This window comes from Lipotes vexillifer, unplaced genomic scaffold, assembly GCF_000442215.2.
Source record: "Lipotes vexillifer unplaced genomic scaffold, Lipotes_vexillifer_v1.1 scaffold534, whole genome shotgun sequence".
Classification (NCBI taxonomy): domain Eukaryota; kingdom Metazoa; phylum Chordata; class Mammalia; order Artiodactyla; family Lipotidae; genus Lipotes; species Lipotes vexillifer.
Window position 1 is genome coordinate 4,019,916 of NW_006787833.1, and position 19,752 is coordinate 4,039,667.

General features: G+C 47.2%; 2 protein-coding genes across 4 annotated transcripts in view; both read left to right on the forward strand.

The window, feature by feature from the left end:
• Positions 1 to 5,511, forward strand: part of BEND7 (BEN domain containing 7) — a 159,918-nt gene extending 154,407 nt beyond the window's left edge. The window contains exon 9 of the mRNA XM_007460904.1: positions 5,156 to 5,511. Within this exon, the coding sequence (XP_007460966.1) occupies positions 5,156 to 5,511 (356 nt within the window). The remainder of the gene's footprint in view (positions 1 to 5,155) is intronic.
• The window catches only part of SEPHS1 (selenophosphate synthetase 1), a 36,449-nt gene continuing 21,940 nt past the window's right edge, over positions 5,244 to 19,752 (forward strand). For 2 of the 3 annotated variants that reach the window (XM_007460896.1, XM_007460898.1), the window contains exons 1-6: positions 5,244 to 5,507; positions 8,339 to 8,608; positions 13,072 to 13,175; positions 15,009 to 15,116; positions 15,984 to 16,138; positions 19,650 to 19,740. In XM_007460896.1, the coding sequence (XP_007460958.1) occupies positions 8,416 to 8,608; positions 13,072 to 13,175; positions 15,009 to 15,116; positions 15,984 to 16,138; positions 19,650 to 19,740 (651 nt within the window). In that variant the 5' untranslated portion in view covers positions 5,244 to 5,507; positions 8,339 to 8,415. The remainder of the gene's footprint in view (positions 5,508 to 8,338; positions 8,609 to 13,071; positions 13,176 to 15,008; positions 15,117 to 15,983; positions 16,139 to 19,649; positions 19,741 to 19,752) is intronic. The other variant, XM_007460897.1, reaches the window with a different exon arrangement.

A 19,752-nucleotide genomic window follows, 5' to 3' on the forward strand; every position in this document is an offset into this window, starting at 1 on the left:
TTCCTACCTTCTTACAATTTTCGTCCCCCAGTTCCAGAGTAACTCTCTCCTGTCACTCCTACCACAGGCCAGAGAATGCCGGAGGCACTGGGAGGCAAAGGTATTCAGTCTCCCCAGGAGCTCGTGGCTTTTAGTGGGAGGGGGGAGCGGGGGCGGGGAGGTGTGGAGGAGAGATTAGGTACATGGAATAATTGCAAATCAGCGGGATAAGTTATACGATAAGGACCAAAACAGCACGGCGCAGCTGGTTCCTTCGGGACGCTCAGGAAAGAATCCATTTCCTTGCCTTTTCCAGCTTCTGGAAGCTTCTCACATTGCTTGGTTTGTGGCCCCATATCACTACGACCTCTGCTTCCTTTGTCACAACTCATCAGGCTCTCTTGCCTCCCTTTTTTCCTGTATAAGGATCCTGGTGTTACATTGGTCCATCCAGATAACCCAGGAAAATCTCATCAAAAAAAAATCCTTGGGGGTTTCCCCGGTGGCGCAGTAGTTGAGAGTCTGCCTGCCGATGCAGGGGACAGGGGTTCGTGCCCCGGTCCGGGAAGATCCCACATGCCGCGGAGCGGCTGGGCCCGTGAGCCATGGCCGCTGAGCCTGCGAGTCCGGAGCCTGTGCTCCGCAACAGGAGAGGCCACAACAGTGAGAGGCCCGCATACTGCAAAAAACAAAACAAAACAAAACAAAACAAAATCCTTAATGGGACTTCCCTGTTGGTCCAGTGGTTAAGATTCTGTGCTTCCACTGCAGGGGTCATGTGTTCGATCCCTGGTCAGGGAAGTAAGGTCCCGCATACTGTGTGGCACGGCCAAAAAAAAAAAAAAAATCCTTAACCACATCTGCAAAGTCCGTTTTGCCAGGTAAGGTAACACAGTCACAGGTGATTAGGATGTGAATATCTCTGGGGACCACTCTGCTGTCTACCAGAGATGGAGTTCTCCCTGGAGCAGCCAGACAACTCTTCAGAGAGAAGACTCTTGGAGGGGAATTTTATAGGGTTAGTTCTTATTTGCCAGAAGGGGAGAAAAGGTGGTACAAGCAAAGGACCAGTGCCTGCCGAGAGGCTAAATGTAGAAAGAGAAGGTGAGCCTGGAGATCTGTAAGCACCCGGCATGGTTGCATGGCTGGAGTACAGGAAGAGGGTACCTTCTAGAGATCATATGAGAGAGGAAAAGTAGAAGCCGGATCGTGAAGGTTTTTTGGTTTTTTTTTTAAACCAAATTGAGTCTGAAATGTACCTGAACTGCATTTACTTGGCCGATGCCATTACTTTAGACTGTGCTATTTTTTCTTTAAAACGTTCTTTAGGGACTTCCCTGGTGGTCCAGTGGGAAAGACTCCATGCTCCCAATGCAGGGGGCCCGGTTGGATCCCTGCTTGGGGAACTAGATCCCGCATGCATGCCACAAGTAATAAGAGTCCGCGTGCCTCAACTTAAAAAAGATCCTGCGTGCCGCAACTAAGACTGGGTGCAGCCCAAATAAATAAATAAACTTGGGAATTATCCTTAAAAATAAATAAATAAATAAAATAAAGCAAATATTCTAAAAAAAAAACAACTTTAAGTTGACTCACTTTTTGTCCTCAAGAATAATGCCCACAAAATCACAGGTTTTATATGTTAGTTATATCTTTCCAGTGTGTGTTAAAATGTGTATGTAACTATAAAATGTTCTTCCCTGTACCCCCTAACATCACGCACACCCATGAATGAGTACCATACTTTGAGAAATGGAGCCAGAGTCATGGAAACCACCTAAAGGTTTTGAGCAGGGAAAGAAAGAACATGATCAGGGTTGCCTTGGATCAATATCATTCCCGTAGCATTAATCACTTTGGACTGAACAGAGACCGGTGAAAATCACAGCAGAAAGCCCGTAAATTAGGAGACTTCCACAGTAGTTGAGGGGAGAGATGAGACATGAACAGAGACAGGGACTGTGGGAGGGGAGTGGAGGGTTTGGATGTGAACAATATCAAGGTGGTAGAACTGACGGGTAACAGTGAAGACTGGAAATGGAAAGGGAGGAGCTGGGGATGACTGCCAGGGTTCTAGCATGTGCAGCACAGCAGATACCGGTCCATCCACCAAGATGGCAAATAGAGGGGGAGCTGATGGGCGGGCGATGGGGGGGTAGGGTTGGAAGGAAAAGAATTGCTCTGGTCTGGAACATGCTCGATTTGAAGCGTCTGTGGAACACTCATGTAAGTACTTGAATGCCTGTGTCTGTGGCTCTGGGGACTGGGGCATCATAGAGGGCCGAGCTGTCCAGTAGAAATAGGCTGTGAGCAACCTATGTCATTTTAAATGGTCAGGTGGCCATATTAAAAAAAAAAAAAGTAATGAGATTAAATGATATATTTTATGTAACGCAACATATCCAAAATATTCTATTTCAAGATAAATCGATAGAAAAATCACAAAGATATTTTACATTCTTTTTTCATTTTAAGTATTCAAAATCCAGTGCATTTTTGACAGAGAGCACATCTCAGCTGGGACATTCCAGGCACTCAAAATGCACCACGGAGTGTTACCGTATTTATTGGACAGCACGGCTCTAGAAGCACTTGCTGCAGGCAGGCCAGGGTGATCAGATGTTTACCTGGGGGATAGTGGAGGCTGAAGACCCCGATCAGATACTGAGGGTGATCAGATTTGCTAAAACTGGATTTTACAAGGAAGTGCACAGATGGGTCTAGGAGAAGGTTCAGGAGCCAGACTGAAGTTTGGCCAAGCAAATCATCTTTGTCACAATTCCACCCATGACACCTGATCAATATAATCTTTGGAGTGGGGCTGGTAAATGCGTATTTTTAACAAGCCTCCACCAGGTAATGCAACCCAGGAGAACCATCTTTCAGTTGGAGCCAGTAGGACCTGAGAACTCAGGGGAGATGGTTCACAATAGGATGGGGCTCTGATGAGCCACCTGGGGAAGACTCACAGAAAGAAAAAAGCTGATGGGGGGAAGCACAGAGAGAGGCTTGTGTTTAGGGCAAAGGAAGGGAAGGATGAGAGCTCTGGTGGAGTATCTGTCCCCAACACTGTAGCCCGGCTCCAGGCTAATCAAGGCATCATGGCTTAGACCAGAGTCTACAAACTCCGCTCGGGAGAATCTGACTCAAGCTGTCCTGGAGCTGCCGGAGAGCTCCAACCTCAGGGCCTGGGGGAGGAAGGAGTGGGTTCTGAGGATGCTTGCCTCCCACACAAAGCAGGGATCAGCCTCTTGCTGGCCCAGACATTCAGTTTTGAAACTCTGCAGGGCTCTGTCCAAGGTCTCTTTCTTTTTCTTCCTCTGCTCTCACTCCTGGTTAATTTCACCCCTTTCCGGGGCTTCAAACTCCATTTATATGCTGATGGTGCCCACATTTGCATCTCAGACTCAGAGTCCACCCCTACTCCAAGGGCCAGCCCTAGTTTTACCAATTGCCTTCTGCTTAGAGTATCTGGCGGGCGCCTGAAATTTAACATTTCCAAAGCTGAACTAACCCTCAAACGTGTTTGCTTGCTAATAAGTTCCTGTTTCAACTAGTAGCCTCACTACTCACCCGGTTCCCCCCAAACTAGAAATCTGGGTGTCATCTTACACCTCTTCCGCCAACCATACACGGAATCACCTGAAATTCCTTCCTTTGTCTGTATTCCTGCAACTTCAGTTCGGATACCCTCGACCCCATGCTTGACTAGTACAATTCCCTCCTCATTAGAGATGTGGCCCCATTCTCCCTTCTGGGAGAGGGCATCCTCCCAAATGTGGTACAGCCTTCTTTTACAAGCTAAACTTGTAAAACCCAAATCTGACAAACTCTGCTGACTACGGCATAAACGGCAAACTCCTCGGCATGAAACATGCATCCTCACAGAGGGCCCTACTCACCTCTGTTGTCACCTTCTCTCAATCCCCAAAATCTTTTTTTCTAGTTGTGACATTTTTTTTGCTAAAAAATACACACAACATACCAAAATGCCCCAAACAACTCACAAAATCGATTTTAAAAGGGAGGAGATGAGGGGAGTTAAGATATCTGTGTCCTCCTTCCCTGATTCCGAAGGTCCGGAGTGTTGCCTGGAGATTGCCTGTACCTGCGTTTCCCCAGGTGATTCAGAGGCAAATCTAGGTTTGTCAACCAGTGGGTTATGCCACTCTGACAAAAGTCCAACACATCAAAGAATCTAGGCTACTATGTTCTTTCCTAACTTCCTGTAGGGCTGCAGAGAAAAGACAGAGAGGAGCCTGCATCAGCCTGGACTACATCCTAGACTGCATCACGATTGCATCCTCACCTAGATCAAAACCCTGGGGAATTGCCAAGCAGAAATTTTAAGAATGAAAAGGGCATCTGCGTAGCCTACAAACCTGACAACAGAACCTACAGCACCTTTTGGTTAAAAAACACTCCTGCCCCAAAATACATTTGGAAAACGTTGAACCACTCTAGAAAACTTTGATCAGCATCCCCTCCTCCACTTCTCGGTTTTAAGGGGAGCCCTAAAAGACGCCATAGGAAAGCACTTTGCTTTATTTTATTCAGCAGTGCCTTAGAAAGTTGAAAACCTGAAAAAAGTAATCTCAGAAGCTGAATCGCTCCTATGGGTGTCCATTCAAACACAAACAGTATTAGACTGCCATGTTTACTTGAACCCGTGGAGAGAAAACAATGTAACTGAGGAACCTTAAGCTTTGACTTTCTAGCAAGCACATGAAACGTTCAAGAAACTTTGCAGGACGTGTGCACGTTCACTAAGGCTCATATTAACTCCCGAGACAGGCTGAACAATAGAAGGGAGACTCGTTATTAAAGAAACGCGCCGTCTGTGTTTCGAAGTCCTTCATCGCAGCAGAGGGAGCCTTTCCTCTGCTCCGATCCGAATTTCAAATTGTTTCCACGCTCATTGTCTGCCGGTAGGAACAACGGCCGCGCTTGGGGCGCTTGGGGGAGCAGGTACAGCGTCCCGCAGAATGCAGTGCGGTTGAGCCCGGCCAGGTTTTGGGGCATTCCCGGCCCTTCCAGCGGATCAAGGAAAAGGAGGTGGCCCGGGCGCCAAAGGCTGCTGCCAATGCAACTCGCAACTTTTGAAATCAATCCTTTTTGCATCATGCAACGGATGCCACCTCTCCTCTGGCTTGCAACCCCCCACCCCTCCCCCGAGACCAATCATTGCCGCGCTCGGGCCTGCACATCGCCCCCGCCCCCTTGCCGGGCCGCACGCAGCTACCGAGCCGCTCTAGCCGCGGCCCGCCGCCTCTTAAAGGGAGGGAGCCGGCCCTTAAAGGACCCTCGCGCGCGGCGCACGGCGGCCCCGTTCCCGGCAGGGGCCCGCCGAGCCAGGCCGAGCCCCCGCGGCGCCCAGGCACGGCGCGGGGCCCTCCCGCCCTCCGCGCCGCCGCCGGGAGCAGCCTTTTTATTCAGGCGACGCTTAAGGGAGCCCGGCGGCGCCCGGTGCATTGTGGGAGCGGCGGAGTCCCGTTCGCGGGAGGAGGCGGAGGGCGCAAAGCGAACCGGTAAGCGCCTGGCTCGGGGAGGGGGGGGCGAGACACCAGGCTTAAAGGGGAATATTCGTCCGCAGGCCCAGGGCGGCCGTGCGGATCCCCTCGCGGGCCGCCTGGGCGCGCCGGGAGCCGTGCACGGTCGGCGCTCTGCAGCGCAGCCTGGAGAGGGGCCGAGCCAGGGCTTGGTGGGGCCGCTTTAAAAAAGAAGCACCGCCCGCGCCGCCGCCGCCGCCGCCGCCGCGCGGGGCCGAGGAAGGAGGGAGGGAGAAAAGGGCGGGGGAGGAGTGGAGGGGGAGGGCGGAGAGGTAGAGAAATATCTGTAGTATATTTAGCTTTCTAGGGCCTTGCCATTTAGTAAAGTAGTTAAACTAAATTAGGGTTTAAGTTAACTCAGTGACTCCAGTTATGATAGCAGGTAATATTCACTTACCAGTGATGATAGAGACAGACTAGTCCTGTGTCCACAGTGTTCATAGAATGACCTTGAACATGCTTATGGATCTTAACTCATGTGACTTTCTCTTTCCTGACCATATGTAGTTTGTTGTTTCATCAAAATTAAAAGCATATTACCTTAGGGATTTCCCTGGTGGTGCAGTGGTGTTCCCGCCGCTGCCGCCGGGACAGAGAGCGGGCGGGCCGGCATGGCCCCGCTGGCCGCCCCGCTCCGCCTCCACCGGGCCGCGCCGCACAAAGAGCCTGGGCCCAGGTGGCCTTTAAAGGCGGCAGCCGGGGATTTAAGGTGTCCCAGAGCGCTGCCCTGCGCGCACCGGCTGCCGCCCCGACGTGTGCTTCCCGGGGGGTGCGCCGCCCCTGCGCCCACGTCGCCGCGTCCCCTCCGTTTTTTATTTCCTAGGCTTGGGAACCTGGGGGGAGGTAGGTACCGGGCCGGGGCTGCCCCCTCTCCCGCCCCCACTTACCGTGCTCCCTCGGCTCTGCGGCCAGCTTGGCGCCCTCGTTTGAAAAATTTAAAACGTGGCCGAGAAGGAAAGGGTTAACCGTTGTTTTTAAATATTCATGTCATTGTTTAAAGGTGTAAACAGGCGGCTTCGGGGTTGAAGTCGTCTGCGTGTTATGCCAGCCCCCCACCATTAATTACGCCTTTCCTCACGTCCCCCTCCACCCCCCCATTTTCTCATCCGGTCCAAAAAATGTAAGAATTTATTTTTTTTTAGGATTCGGATGCGATGTGTGTGATTTACGTGCCTCGTTCCATTTGGAATTTTAAAACTCCTGAGTGCCTTTTGGGCTTAAGGTGTTTTAAACTTTTTGCCCTTAAAAACCTAGGAAGATTTAAAAGGAAGTTAGCCCCCTGAATTCCAAGTGCCCCTCCCCGCCTTTTTTTTTTTTTTTTTTTTTGGATAGGGATTGGAGGTAGGAAAATAACTGGATGCCTCGTGAGTTGGATTTTTTTTTTTTCCCCCTGGTAGGAGTGAGGCGGTGTTAAGTGCGAGGCATTTGGTGAGGAAAGGACTGTTGTTTTTGTTCCAAACCCTTCCAAGTCAAACTGCTATTGGACTTTTCCTAACTCTAAAATGGCTTCAAAATTCCCAGCTCCATAACTTAGCTCTCCTGGCGCCCTCCTTTCGGACAGGTGGTTTTCTTGGAATGTTGGAAGGTTTACTCCTTTACGGTTGTAGGTTTCAAACGGAAATCATTGCTCACCCCAAACATGGTTTTGTAAAGACAGTTTGGATTACTGCCCAAACTCAGGCTCTAGGAGATCTATTTTAAATGAGTGGTGGGCTTCGCAGGGGATCGAAAACTCTATAAATGGGAATTATGTTAATGATAAATTTTATAGGGGAAACTGACCCTAAAACTTGGGGTGTCTAATTCCATGCCCAGTAAAGTATCAGTCTGGAAGTTTTGTAAACCCCGGCAGCACATGGAAGGTTTTCGTTTAGACCCAAAGGCTTCAAGCTTAGAAAAGTTTGTTCCAGAAACTTCCAGTGATACCGAGTACCATAAATGCTAGTGATTTAGTACAGTTTATCACTTTAGGTCTGCAATGAAACAGTAATGAGCAGTAGCATATTTTATCAATGATGTGTGTGTGTACTAGTTTGTTGGGCGAGGTGTTTGCTTTCTAGGAAATAGCACTGAATTAAAACATCAGAAAACTTTCCACTGCTCTGTTGTAGAAAATGAGCTTTGCTGTGTTAAACAGCCATTCCAGTTTTCAAGTTGTGTTCTTTAGAGAGGCTTCCTGTTAGTTTTGGATCATGTCGTGTACTGCTGGCTCAGAGTGAAAACCTGTTTTTCTAAAATTGAACTTAGCATCGTAAAGAATTTCATCAAATGCATATCCACCGATGTCCTTTTCACCAAAAGTATCTGTTAGGCATATTAGTTTTCTTTGTGAGATAGCAAAAGATGGTAAAAGGTCTTCCTGAAAAGTCACTTTAGCCACAGGGCATTTAATTTCTAAACCATAGTACTTCCTGGTTGATGGGTGAAGTGACTAGTTTTCCTGTAATGCTGCCGGCTAGAAGAACGTTTGGGACTTTTTACTCAAGATGGCACTGTGTCCTGTAAGTCAGCTGGCCCATAGTTCCATCTTCCTTGCAGCCCCTCAGAGCCACCATTATAACAACACAGACATCAGATCTCCTTCCATAGAATATGTCTCTAATGGTACAGTCACCTTTTAAAATGACTTCTAGCTTATGCATCACTGTGACAAACTATTGTGGTCCCAGATGGCTGTTTGCCTGTGGTCTTGGTGATTGCAGCCCTTTTCATGTTTACTTTTCACTGTCATGTATTCACTCACTAGATTCTTGGTGGGTACTGGTAAGAAGAACTCTTTAATGGTGTCTTTGTGTTTCGGTGCTACCCAGGTGGATCTGTAAAGAAACCAGCCGTGTAGGAGAGGGAGGGGAGGAACCCAGCGGTGAGGTGTGTGCGCCTGAGAACCATGTCTGCGCGGGAGTCCTTTAACCCGGAAAGTTATGAATTGGACAAGAGCTTCCGGTTAACCAGATTCACTGAACTGAAGGGCACCGGCTGCAAAGTGCCCCAAGATGTCCTGCAGAAATTGCTGGAATCCTTACAGGAGAACCACTTCCAAGAAGATGAGCAGTTTCTTGGAGCAGTTATGCCAAGGCTTGGTATGTGAACTGCTGTTTCTTTCATATTTCCCTGAGTAGAGCATCTTGGCTGCAATGTAGTCAGTGAGTCAAAAAACTAGATTTCTCCTCCCATGTTGCCTTTTTTTTTTTAAGTTTCTGCAATAAGGATTCAAAGAGCAAAAGCAATGGTAACTGTTACCTTATTGTAACTTATTTGGAGGAACGACTTGAAAAACATGAAGAAATGTGCTCTAACCATTTTGAAACTGTTACTATGCGATTGGGACAATTGTATTACAGTAAAAGCATTTTTTATTAAATCAGAGTAGGAAAGGTGTCGTGCAGGACACCTTTAGAGAGCAATGCCTGGGTTGGGGGGAACTCTGGGTTCCTGTGCAGCAGGCATTGTTTGAAAAGCTCTCATGGGGAGGAGGGAGACACAGCAGGCGAGAACACTGGACGGGGTCTGGACCCCAGGATGGCATCTGGACTTGAGATCCGTGTTTCCTTGACCCAGTTCCTGCTGTCATTAGTGGTTTGCCTTTTCTCCAACACAGAGCTCAGAAAGAAATTCTAGGGTACTGGGATGCTGTTTGTTAGCTTCTCTTGTGTGCTTTGTTAAGTACATGATGCAAGACTGTGATCACTTTGCCTTTTGAGTGTTTGACATGTATTCTAGGAGTTTGTGGGTGTTTTATAGTTATGGTATATGAGTTGATCAGCTTTCTTACATAAGGTTTCAACTGCATTTCTTTTATGGTCACATTCTGTCTTACAACATTGGTTTTGAACCTTTCTTTCCTGATGTATAAAGCAGATAAACGCAGAGTTGCTTTGGGTGGGAGAGGAGAATTCACACCCTGCACTCTCGGGGCCTGTAGGGCTTGCAGGAGCACAGTTAGAAAATCGTCCTCATCTAGCTGATGTCTCAGCGTGGAGAAATACCACATGAATGAGGTGGAGTGGATGTCAGCTTGCTTGTCAACAAATGAGAATATACTGAGAAAGCTCTTAGATAACTTTGTCGGGATACCGAATGGGCAAAGACAAATGCCATGGATAAAGTAATCATTCCCCTCTGTAACCACCCCCGTTGACTTATTGAGCACTCCCTTGGTGGGGGTCAGGAACTGGCATCCACATCTTCCAATTCCTCCGCCCACCATACTGCTTATCATCTGGTTTTTAAGTCCGGACATGTTCATGGGGAGAGGAGCTGTGTCAGCTGTAACTCAGCAGTGGCAAAAGGGGACAGATGTCGACAGCAAGGGTCCAGGCAGGAGAAAGAGAAATAAATGTTACTCTGTGCAAGTTCGTAACCCTCCTGAACCTCAGTTTTCCCATCTGTAAAATGGGGTAATAATACTCACTGTTTGCAACTGTTGTGAGTACCAGAAATTATCCGTGTATGTATGTATATGCACCATGTGCATCTGTACCCATGTACATAATACTTGTGTATGTATGTATATATGTATGTTTATATAACGTATACACACAAGTCTGTTGACCTGTATTTTAAATTTTTTTTCTAAAAGAGTGTCATATTTCCTGGATTCTAAGGATGAACCGTAACAGTTATTAAATACACACTTTTATTAAATGTATTCTAACTAAAGAAATGTTAAGTGTGTCTTAGTATTTGGTACCTCTATTGCCTGATGCTTAAGAGCTGCCATGTGTTGATGGCTGCTGGCAGTGGGGGTAGAGTGATGATTTGGTGTTTCTTTGGTTTTTTTTTGATGGATAGTTTCAGTCTTGCTGAAACCTAGAATTCCCCGTCACCGCCCACTGATGGTTACATACACCCTGCTCCGTCTGGTATTTGAGGCTCCCTTTACTCTGGCATTTACCTGCCCTCTGCCTGTACTGTCCCTCTCTCTCTCAACTTGATACCCTCGTTTGCAAGGCCCATGGCCTGTCCCATTCTCACCCTCTCTCTCTTCCTTTCTTGAAATTTGGTAGGTGATTTGTAGACCAGTCACTACAGACCAGCGCTGTCCCAAAGAAAGATGAGGTGAGCCACCTGTGTCATTTAAAATTTTCTAGTACAGATAGTTCATTAAAAAAAAAAAAAAGAATCAGGGGAATTGAATTCTAATATATTTTATTTAACCCAGTATATAAAAACTATAATTTCAACACATAATTAATATAAAACATTGCTAACAAGATGTTGGTTTTTCTCGGTACTGTTTAAAATCGAGTGTGTGCACTTGCAGCGCATGTCACTTTGGAATTGCCCCATCTCACATGCTCGGTAACCGCATGTGGCTGGTGGTTCCCATGTGGACAGCCCTTGACCCTCCTAACACAGAGTGGTGTCCTGGTGGAGAGAGAGGACTTGTAGGTGATGGAAGCTTCTTGTCAGCCCCAGGAGCGTGCTGGGGAGTCATGGTTCACACGCTCTGATGCTGGGTATCAAGAGAAATTAACTGCTTTACAAATCAAAAAGACTGAATTCCAGTTTAAGATTCCCACATTACAAAACATTTAAAGCTAACTTTCAGCAATGCTTTTTAGTGTCTCTTTCAATAGTCCTATAGTTTATATGAAAATCTAAAAGAAAACAGTATTTCCTCCCTCTTTTCCAAAGTGAACGGTAATAGACTTGGAACACCCAGTTGTTGGAATGATCAGTTTGGGGGAGCAGAGTCAGTGTGAGTTTAATTGTGGCTCTTGCCCTATTTCCTCTTGAGCGCTAGAGAGCCCCGCTAGAGGGCGCTTCTGCATACATGCTTCGCTGAGATGAATTATCACACGCTTTCTGATCACTGGTAATGAGCGTTCCATTGTTACAAATTTGTGGGGCTTGCCATTCTGAAGCAAAGTCCTCCATTCCCTAACTGGATCTTCCACCAAGAGTTTCTGCTTTGCCATCTAGTGTAGTAATAAAAAATCAGCCTGTCTTCACACAGTGACCTTTCACTAAACTTGATTTTATTTTAGTGTTAGTAAGAATGGATCAGGACTTGACATGGTACTGGGGTAGTTGTGAAAGAAAGCCACACGTGGTCCTCTCTGTGTGACTTGGGTGTGACTTATTCCGTTTGAAATTCTGAATCGAGAAGGTAAACATCTACCTGCTTCCTTTCATACTTCATGGGATTTGTCCTTTGCTTTTGGCCATTGGGCTGCAAGGTCGAAACACTTCCTGAGGGCCAGAGGGCATCCTCTTGAGAGAGGTGAGTGTAGGAAAGCACTCCATTAGGCTTACCTGGTGAGAGGCCAGTCTGAATTTGAAGTGTTTGCATTACAGGTGATTTTTTTTTTTAAATGTAGCTTGCAGTAGCTAGTCTTGACTGTTTCTAAACTGATTTCAGGAAAAGGGAACTGTTTCTAATTAGCCCATCAGTTGTCTGTGTTTTCTAAATGTTTAGAAACAATTTTTAATAAGTTGAAATATATCCCATAGGCTTGTTAAGCAAATTTTTCTTTCCCTGCTCATTAAGTTAGTAGAGGTGACATAAGTTTCTCATGAGTGGAATGCATGGAATTTTAAAGTTTCTTGGGAGTGTTTATGTACATGCTTGATTGGAATCAATGAATACTTGTTCTAGCATTGTCCTTTTCTTTCTTTCTTCTTTCCTTCCTTCCTTCCTTTCTCTCTTTCTCTTTCTTTCTCCCTTCCTTCCTTCCTTTCTTATTTTTGTCATTTTTGACTAAAATGTAGTATAATAGTATTTTTAAAATTTATTTATTTATTTATTTATTTATTTTTGGCTGCGTTGGGTCTTTGTTGCTGCGCACAGGCTTTCTCTAGTTGCGGCGAGCGGGGGCTGCTCCTCGTTGCGGTGTGTGGGTTTCTCATTGCAGTGGCTTCTCTTGTTGCGGAGCACGGGCTCTAGGCGCGCAGGCTTCAGTAGTTGTGGCATGTGGGCTCAGTAGTTGTGGCTCACGGGCTCTAGAGCACAGGCTCAGTAGTTGTTGCCCACAGACTTAGTTGTTCTGCGGCATGTGGGATCTTCCCGGAGCAGGGCTCGAACCCGTGTCCCCTGCATTGGTGGGCGGATTCTTAACCACTGCACCACCAGGGAAGCCCTATAATAGCATTTTATATGTGTAAAATATTTTACAGATTTTCTGTTGGAAAAACAGAATCATGCCCAAAGATATACTCTTAAGTAACTATGGAGAAGACAGCCCAAGTTCCATTTGTGCTGTTCTCATCTTTACAGAAATTCTGTATGGTGCCAGTCACATGATACAGTAACACAAAGGAAAATTTCTGTTCAAGGCATCATTAAAGTCTAAAAATTGTACCATGTTGAAGTTGAGTCTTCATGACTAACAAATTGTGTTCTCATTTTCTATCTTAAGCTAGTTTTGTTTCATGTCTATTTCAGTTATGCTTCTTGATAGGAAACACATTGCTTTGTTGGCGGTGAGCAGTGTTCCATAAGTGTCTTATGCAAAACCCCTCCTATTCAGAACACTGCAGGTACAAAATGACATGGCTCTTCCTGTTGACTTTTGGATGATGATGACCCCCATCTTTGCAGGCATCGGGATGGATACCTGTGTCATTCCTTTGAGGCATGGCGGTCTTTCCTTGGTTCAAACCACAGATTACATTTATCCCATCGTCGATGACCCTTACATGATGGTAAGTTTAACCGACATGTTTTTACATCTGGAACTGCTTACTCTTTTGGTTTTGGGTGGTGGCTGGGGTTTTGTTATTCTTGTGTGGGTTTTTTTGTTTTCGTTCTACACAAATTGCTCTCATCCTACCCCTGCCCTGACTCCTGTGGTTGTAGATCTGATCTGGTCGATCCCTTGCTCACACTTGGCACCGTGCATGAGGCAGGCAGTTAAGGTGGATGGGGGGGCGTCCCCTGCTGCTTGCGTACCTGCCTGTGTGTCTGTGCCAGAACACCTGTGGTCTGTTAAGCGTATCTGTTGACTGGTGTGTTTATAGTTTTCTTCTTTATTTCCTTGTACTTTTCTTTCTGGGACATTTGTAAACGCCACATTCCTGTGTTTCACCGTCCTCTGTAATAGGACTGATCCTAGATGTCTCTGTCCAGAAAGAGCTTAGCATCTCATCACCATTAAACCTGACCGTTGATCCTGATTCTGGTCATTCCCCTCCCCGTGTCTTATTCCACTGTGTGGCATGTGCATCCGCCTGCTGATCACGCTCTGCCCCGACACCCCGTCCTGCTCATCGCAGGGTTGCTGCCAGCAGCACCCCCTTCTTCCCAGCTGGACCCTCCACCCTGGCAGCTGGGAGGAGCCAATGAAGAGATTGGCAATGTCCTATCATTAGAAAGTGCCGGAGGCCCTTCTTTGTGCCAGGGGCATGGGGATCGAGCCCCACACGTAGGGACTGAGGCCTGGAGGTCTGAAGGTGGGGGGGGGAGTGCTCACGTCTTTGGGTACCCGCGACAAGCACGCACACTCCCAGAAACCTGTTTCTTGCCTCTCCTCTGGCGCAGCGGTCCTGAGAGCCTGTGCACGCCACTCCCCCGGTGTCCCACCTGTCCGGGGGCCCAGGGGGCTAGAACTGGAGTTCATCCTTTGCCAGCATCTCGTAGAAGGACCTGAGCGCCCACGCAGAAGGGGCAGCAGGTCGCTGCAGCCCGAGCCTGTGGTTGGCGCCTCCCAGCTGCTGACCACGCTGCGCCTGTTACCTCGAGTGAGTCACAGGAGGTGGTCAGGCTCCCTGCCAACCTGCCAGGAGGTCGTGAGACAACATAAATGGGCAATGAAACGGCCACTGGAAGTGATAGTAACTTGTGGCTTGATTACGCTTATGTCAGAAAGAAAAATTGGTCGTTTTCTCCTTTACTGCCTAGAGAAAGGCAACTTTAGAAATTTTTTTAAATGTCTGTTGGCGGTAGAGAATCTTTATTACCACATTTCTGTTGAGTGCTGTTCAGAGTTCCTTAATAAAACCTTATAGTCTACTGGGAAATGCTTCCCTTTGTCTTTAGAAAACAATCTGATTTCAGGCCTAGGTGTTGTTTATTTCTTCTTTTTGTTTCTCAACCAAGATGATTTTCCTGTTTATCTCGTACAAGAAGCTCCCCAGATTTCTCTGTCTATGTATATAAAACCCATCTTCTCTATAACCAATAAAGGTGACATTTTTAAGGATCTGCTCGGGAGAAGCGGCAGCCCCACGTCTTTTTTAGCACAGTTGTTTCCCAGCACTTGCACTCCGGCTGCTCTGAAACCAAGCACTCCAAGCTTTTCCCCGACATCTCCCTGCTCCGTTCCACACCCAAATAAATTGCAGACTTCTCCCTAAAGTTTAGAACGGGAAAGAACCTGGAGACCATGGGTGCTGCACGAGAAAGGAGAGGTGGTAACGGGAATGCCCGAGAGTGGTTCTGTGATGGAAGAAAGGCGGTGAGTCTGTGAAGCACAGAGCCGGGGACCACGTCCTGGCAAGTCCCCCGTGGCGCCTGCTCACGTCTCCCCTCTCTTCCAGGGCAGGATAGCCTGTGCCAACGTCCTCAGCGACCTCTACGCCATGGGGGTCACAGAATGCGACAACATGCTGATGCTCCTTGGAATCAGCAACAAGATGACCGACAGGGTAAGCAGGAGGCGGTCCGGCTGCATCCTCGGCCCCGGTTGTGGTCCTGTCACTTGTCTGGTTGGCCCTCCTTCCCCGCCGTGAAGTCAGGCTGTCCACGTCCCACCCGCCCTCTGCTTTTTGGCAGTTAGCAGCGAATTAGAATAGGCTGGCCTCTTCGTGTCTCCATCCCCACCCGCTGCTTCCGCTTCTCTCTCCTGGGCGAACTGAAGCCAGCACGTTTGTGTGTGTGTGTTGTGGTGATGTTTAGGCCACAGTAACAGCACCTCCGGGCTGGGCACCCGCCTCTTCGGTCGCGGTTGGCTGGTGACATGGACGGCGGTGGGGCTGGGGTGCCCTGTGCTCACCTGCTAGCATCTGTGGCCTCGCTGCCCACCCCCCTCTTTGGCCCAGAGGTGAACTCCTGTTTAGATTATTTTTGACAGGTAATTGGTTTCGTCCCCGCCAGAAGTTTGCCCTGTGCATAGGACTGAGCATTCAGCAGGCCCTTCTCTGCCCTCACAGTGTGCTCTCCGGCCACTGCTTGTACACAGACACCCGGAGCGGGCGCGTGGGCACGCGTTAGCTGGTCACGGGATGGTTAAGGACCGTTCAGAGAGCTGGCTCAGGTACAGGGCAGCCCTGTGCACCCAGCCTGTTCCGGTGTTTACTCCTCTGTCGTCTGGGCTACATTCGCGTTGTGACCTAGAGCCTCTTCCAACTTTTGATAAAAGGGCTACCATGTGAACTGTTCCCTGCCCCTTCTGTAAACTCTCAGGGCTTCCTGTAAGGGTTTTATGATCTTTTTATAACTACAGGGGTAGACTCTCATTTCTGGGTTTTGAACTGAATGATGTGACTTTTAATTTGTGTCCTTTTAAACCGTAGGAAAGGGATAAAGTGATGCCCCTAATTATACAGGGTTTTAAAGATGCAGCAGAGGAGGCCGGAACATCTGTAACCGGCGGCCAAACAGTGCTAAATCCCTGGATTGTTTTAGGAGGTGTGGCTACAACTGTCTGCCAGCCCAACGAATTTATCATGTAAGTTGATTTTGGTTTCATGTCCCCTGGCCAGGTTCTCTCCTCTCTCTCTCTCTCTCTTTTCTTTAAAAATATATTTATTGAGATACTAATTCACATACCATACAGTTCGTTTACTTAAAGTGTTTATAAATTCAGTGGTCTTTGGTATAGTCACAGGATTTTGCAACCCTCACTAGAGTCGACTTCACGACACTTTTATAGCCCCAGCGAGAAACTCCATCCACCCCCTCGGCTGTCACACCCCACCACCAGCCCGTTTCCATCCCGGCTTCTTTCACTTCACAGAATATTTGCATAATCTTTTTAAGGTGCATCCATTTTGCAGCATGTATCAGTACCTCATCCCTGTTTATAAAAAGGTTTTAGATTTTTTTTACCGAAGTATAATTCATATAACAAAATTTCACATAACATGAAATTTAGCTTTTTAAAGTACGCAATTCATTGGTTTTTAGTACTCAGGAAGTTACGCAACCATCGCCACTATCCAATTCCAGAACATTTCCGTCTCCCCAAGAAGGAAACCTTGTATCCACAGCAGCCACTCCCAACTCCCTCCTCCCCCATCCCCTGGAAGCCACAGATCTACTTTCTGTCTCATGGATTTGCCTGTTTTAGACATTTCATACAAATGGAATCATGCGACACGTGATGTTTTCTGTCTGGCTTCTTTCACTTAGTGTGTTTTTAGGGTTCATCCATGTTGCACGTGTGTCACTACTTCATTCCTTTTTATGGGTGAGTAACATGCCATTGTATAGACAGACCACAGTTTATTCATCCAGTCGTAGGTCGTGGACCTTTGAGTCATTTCCACCTGTGGTGCGTGATGCTGCTGTAAACATTCGTGTGCAAGTTTTTTTGTGTGGATATACATTCCAATTCCCTGGGGTAGATACCTAAGAATTACTGGGTCATGTGGTAACTATTTAACTTGAGGAATAGACTGAGGCAGCTGTACCGTTTTACCTGCCCACAGCCACGGATGGGACCCTGATGTCTCCACATCCTCTCACCAGGACTTGTTTTACTGTCTTTTTGGTAATAGCTGTCTCAGTGGGTATGAGGTGATATCTCACTGGGTTTTGATTTGCATTTCCCTGGTGGCCTGTTCTGTGAGCATCTTTTCTTGTGCCCTCTGGCTATTTCTAGATCCTTGGAGAAGTTTCTGTCTTAACAGAAGTTGGCCCTTTTCGTGTTTGATGTCTTATTAAGAAAAGCCACCTTGTCCTATTCTCAGAGGAAGCAAAAGCTCTGTTTGTTTTATCTGATTTTGTGAGCAGGCACTGTGTTCAGAACTCCAGGGGTGTGAAAGGCCCTGCGGTGCAGAATCCCTCACCTGCCCTCAGTCATTAGTGTCCCTTCTTGAGGCAAACACTTTGACCAGTCTTGGGTATTTTTAAACAAGTAACTCTTGACATTCAGATTATCTTCAGTTATGTTGACATTACACATAGTACTCCAATGCGTAGATCATCTTGCAGGTGTGACTCTTGGTAAGAAATTTTTCAGAATGGAATTGCTGGGTCCATTGCCTGTGCACCATAATTCTGATCGATGTCTTCAGTTTGCCCTTCATAGAGGCTCCACCAGCAATGGGTGAGAGTGCTGGGTTGCCCTGTCCTAACTAGCACAGCCTGGTGACAGCCTCCTTGGTCTTTGCCTTACTCCTGAGAGTAAGGGTGAGTGTAATTTTCATGTATTCATGTCTTTGGTCCATTTTCTGACTGATGGGTGCGTCCATGTTAAGGGTCTTGCCTTTTACCTACATCCAGGTTTTATTTTCCTATGTTTTACGTTGGTAGTTCTCAAACTTTCCACTTAGGTGGGACAAGAGAACTTGCACCTGTCTCACCCATTCCAGCTTTCCCATAGAAAAGGAACCCAGCTGTAGCCAAAAAACGAGAGAGGAAAAAACAATAAAACAGGCTTCAATGAATTTTTTGTCAACAACATGTATGCTTACTTTGTAAAATAAGAATGCGCCTATGCAGGTGATTATATTTTGTAAAAGACTGCCCACAAACTTAAAAATAACCCAACAATTTTATCATACTTCCCTTGCTGATACAAATTTGTAAGTTGCACATAACCAGTGACGCACAAGAGCACATCAGCTCTCAGGTACAGTTGAGTCAGAATTGAAAGGCATTTATGTCTTAAGGTCCCGTTTTTGGAAAATGAGTTTCTGGTATATCCTCCCAGAATTAATAGTTTTCAAAGCTAACAATGGATATAGATATTACAGGATGAGTCGAGGAGCTAGTTGTTGATTTTTAAGTCTGTGCCCCTGGCTTTTTAATCGACTTGTATGAGTATTTGAGTTGTTCGCTGTCAGGGGACGGGATGGCTATGTGGACAGCTCCCTGAACTTGGACAAGACCGACATGAGTGCTAGACCCATGTCCTGGTCGTGAGGATACAAGTGAGATGGGAGTTTTGTCTGATGGGGGACAGTCTTTCTGCTTTTAGGGCTGCCTTTTTTTAGTATTTGCCTTTTGTCTTTAAGACAGGGACCAACCAGGGACCCTGTGTACCAAGTAGGAAACTTATTGGTCATAACTCTGAGTTTGAAACATTGATGCTGCAATCACCAAAACATTAGACCCACAGATTCTAGCCAAATCCTACATCCTGAGAAATCCCACCTGCATCTCTATCATATAAGTGATTGTAAAAAAAAGAAAGAGAGAGGGAAAGAAAGAGAGAGAGAGAGAGAGAAAGGAAGGAAGGAAAGGGAGGGAGGAAGGAAGGGAAGAAAGAAAAAGAACAATAGTTTTTGTTCCAGAAGTCTTGTTGCCTCAGAACCCTGGTGGGTCTGTGTTGAAAAGTACACAAGAGGGCTTCCCTGGTGGCGCAGTGGCTGAGAGTCCGCCTGCTGATGCAGGGGACGCGGGTTCGTGCCCCGGTCCGGGAGGATCCCACATGCCGTGGAGCGGCTGGGCCTGTGAGCCATGGCTGCTGAGCCTGCACGTCCGGAGCCTGTGCTCCGCAACTGGAGAGGCCACAGCAGTGAGAGGACCGCGTACCGCAAAAAAAAAAGAAAGAAAAGTACACAAGAGCATGGCTGAATCAGGGCCTGATGAGGCCTTTGAAGACTAAGCGCGTCCGGAGCTGTGCTCCGCAACTGGAGAGGCCACCGCAGTGAGAGGACCGCGTACCGCAAAAAAAAAAGAAAGAAAAGTACACAAGAGCATGGCTGAATCAGGGCCTGATGAGGCCTTTGAAGACTAAGCGATTTGCTTTTTTGGGAAACTGATAAGTCACTGGCCTAAGTGTTGTCGAAGTCCGCGGCCTCCTCACTTTTCAGTTAATGTTTTGTTTGTCAGTCATCCTAGTAGTAAACGGCAGAGCTCTAATACATGGCATTAGTTGGCTTAAATATAAGTAATTGTTTGCAAACACACATGTGGTTTTACTGGCCTTTTCTTTCTCCTGTTTAACTGACAATGATGAACTTATCTCCTCGGTTGATTTGACAAGGACCTGCCTGTGCTCTCTTCTTCAGGCCAGATAACGCAGTGCCAGGCGATGTGCTCGTGTTGACCAAGCCCTTGGGGACGCAGGTGGCTGTGGCCGTGCACCAGTGGCTGGACATTGTGAGTGACGTT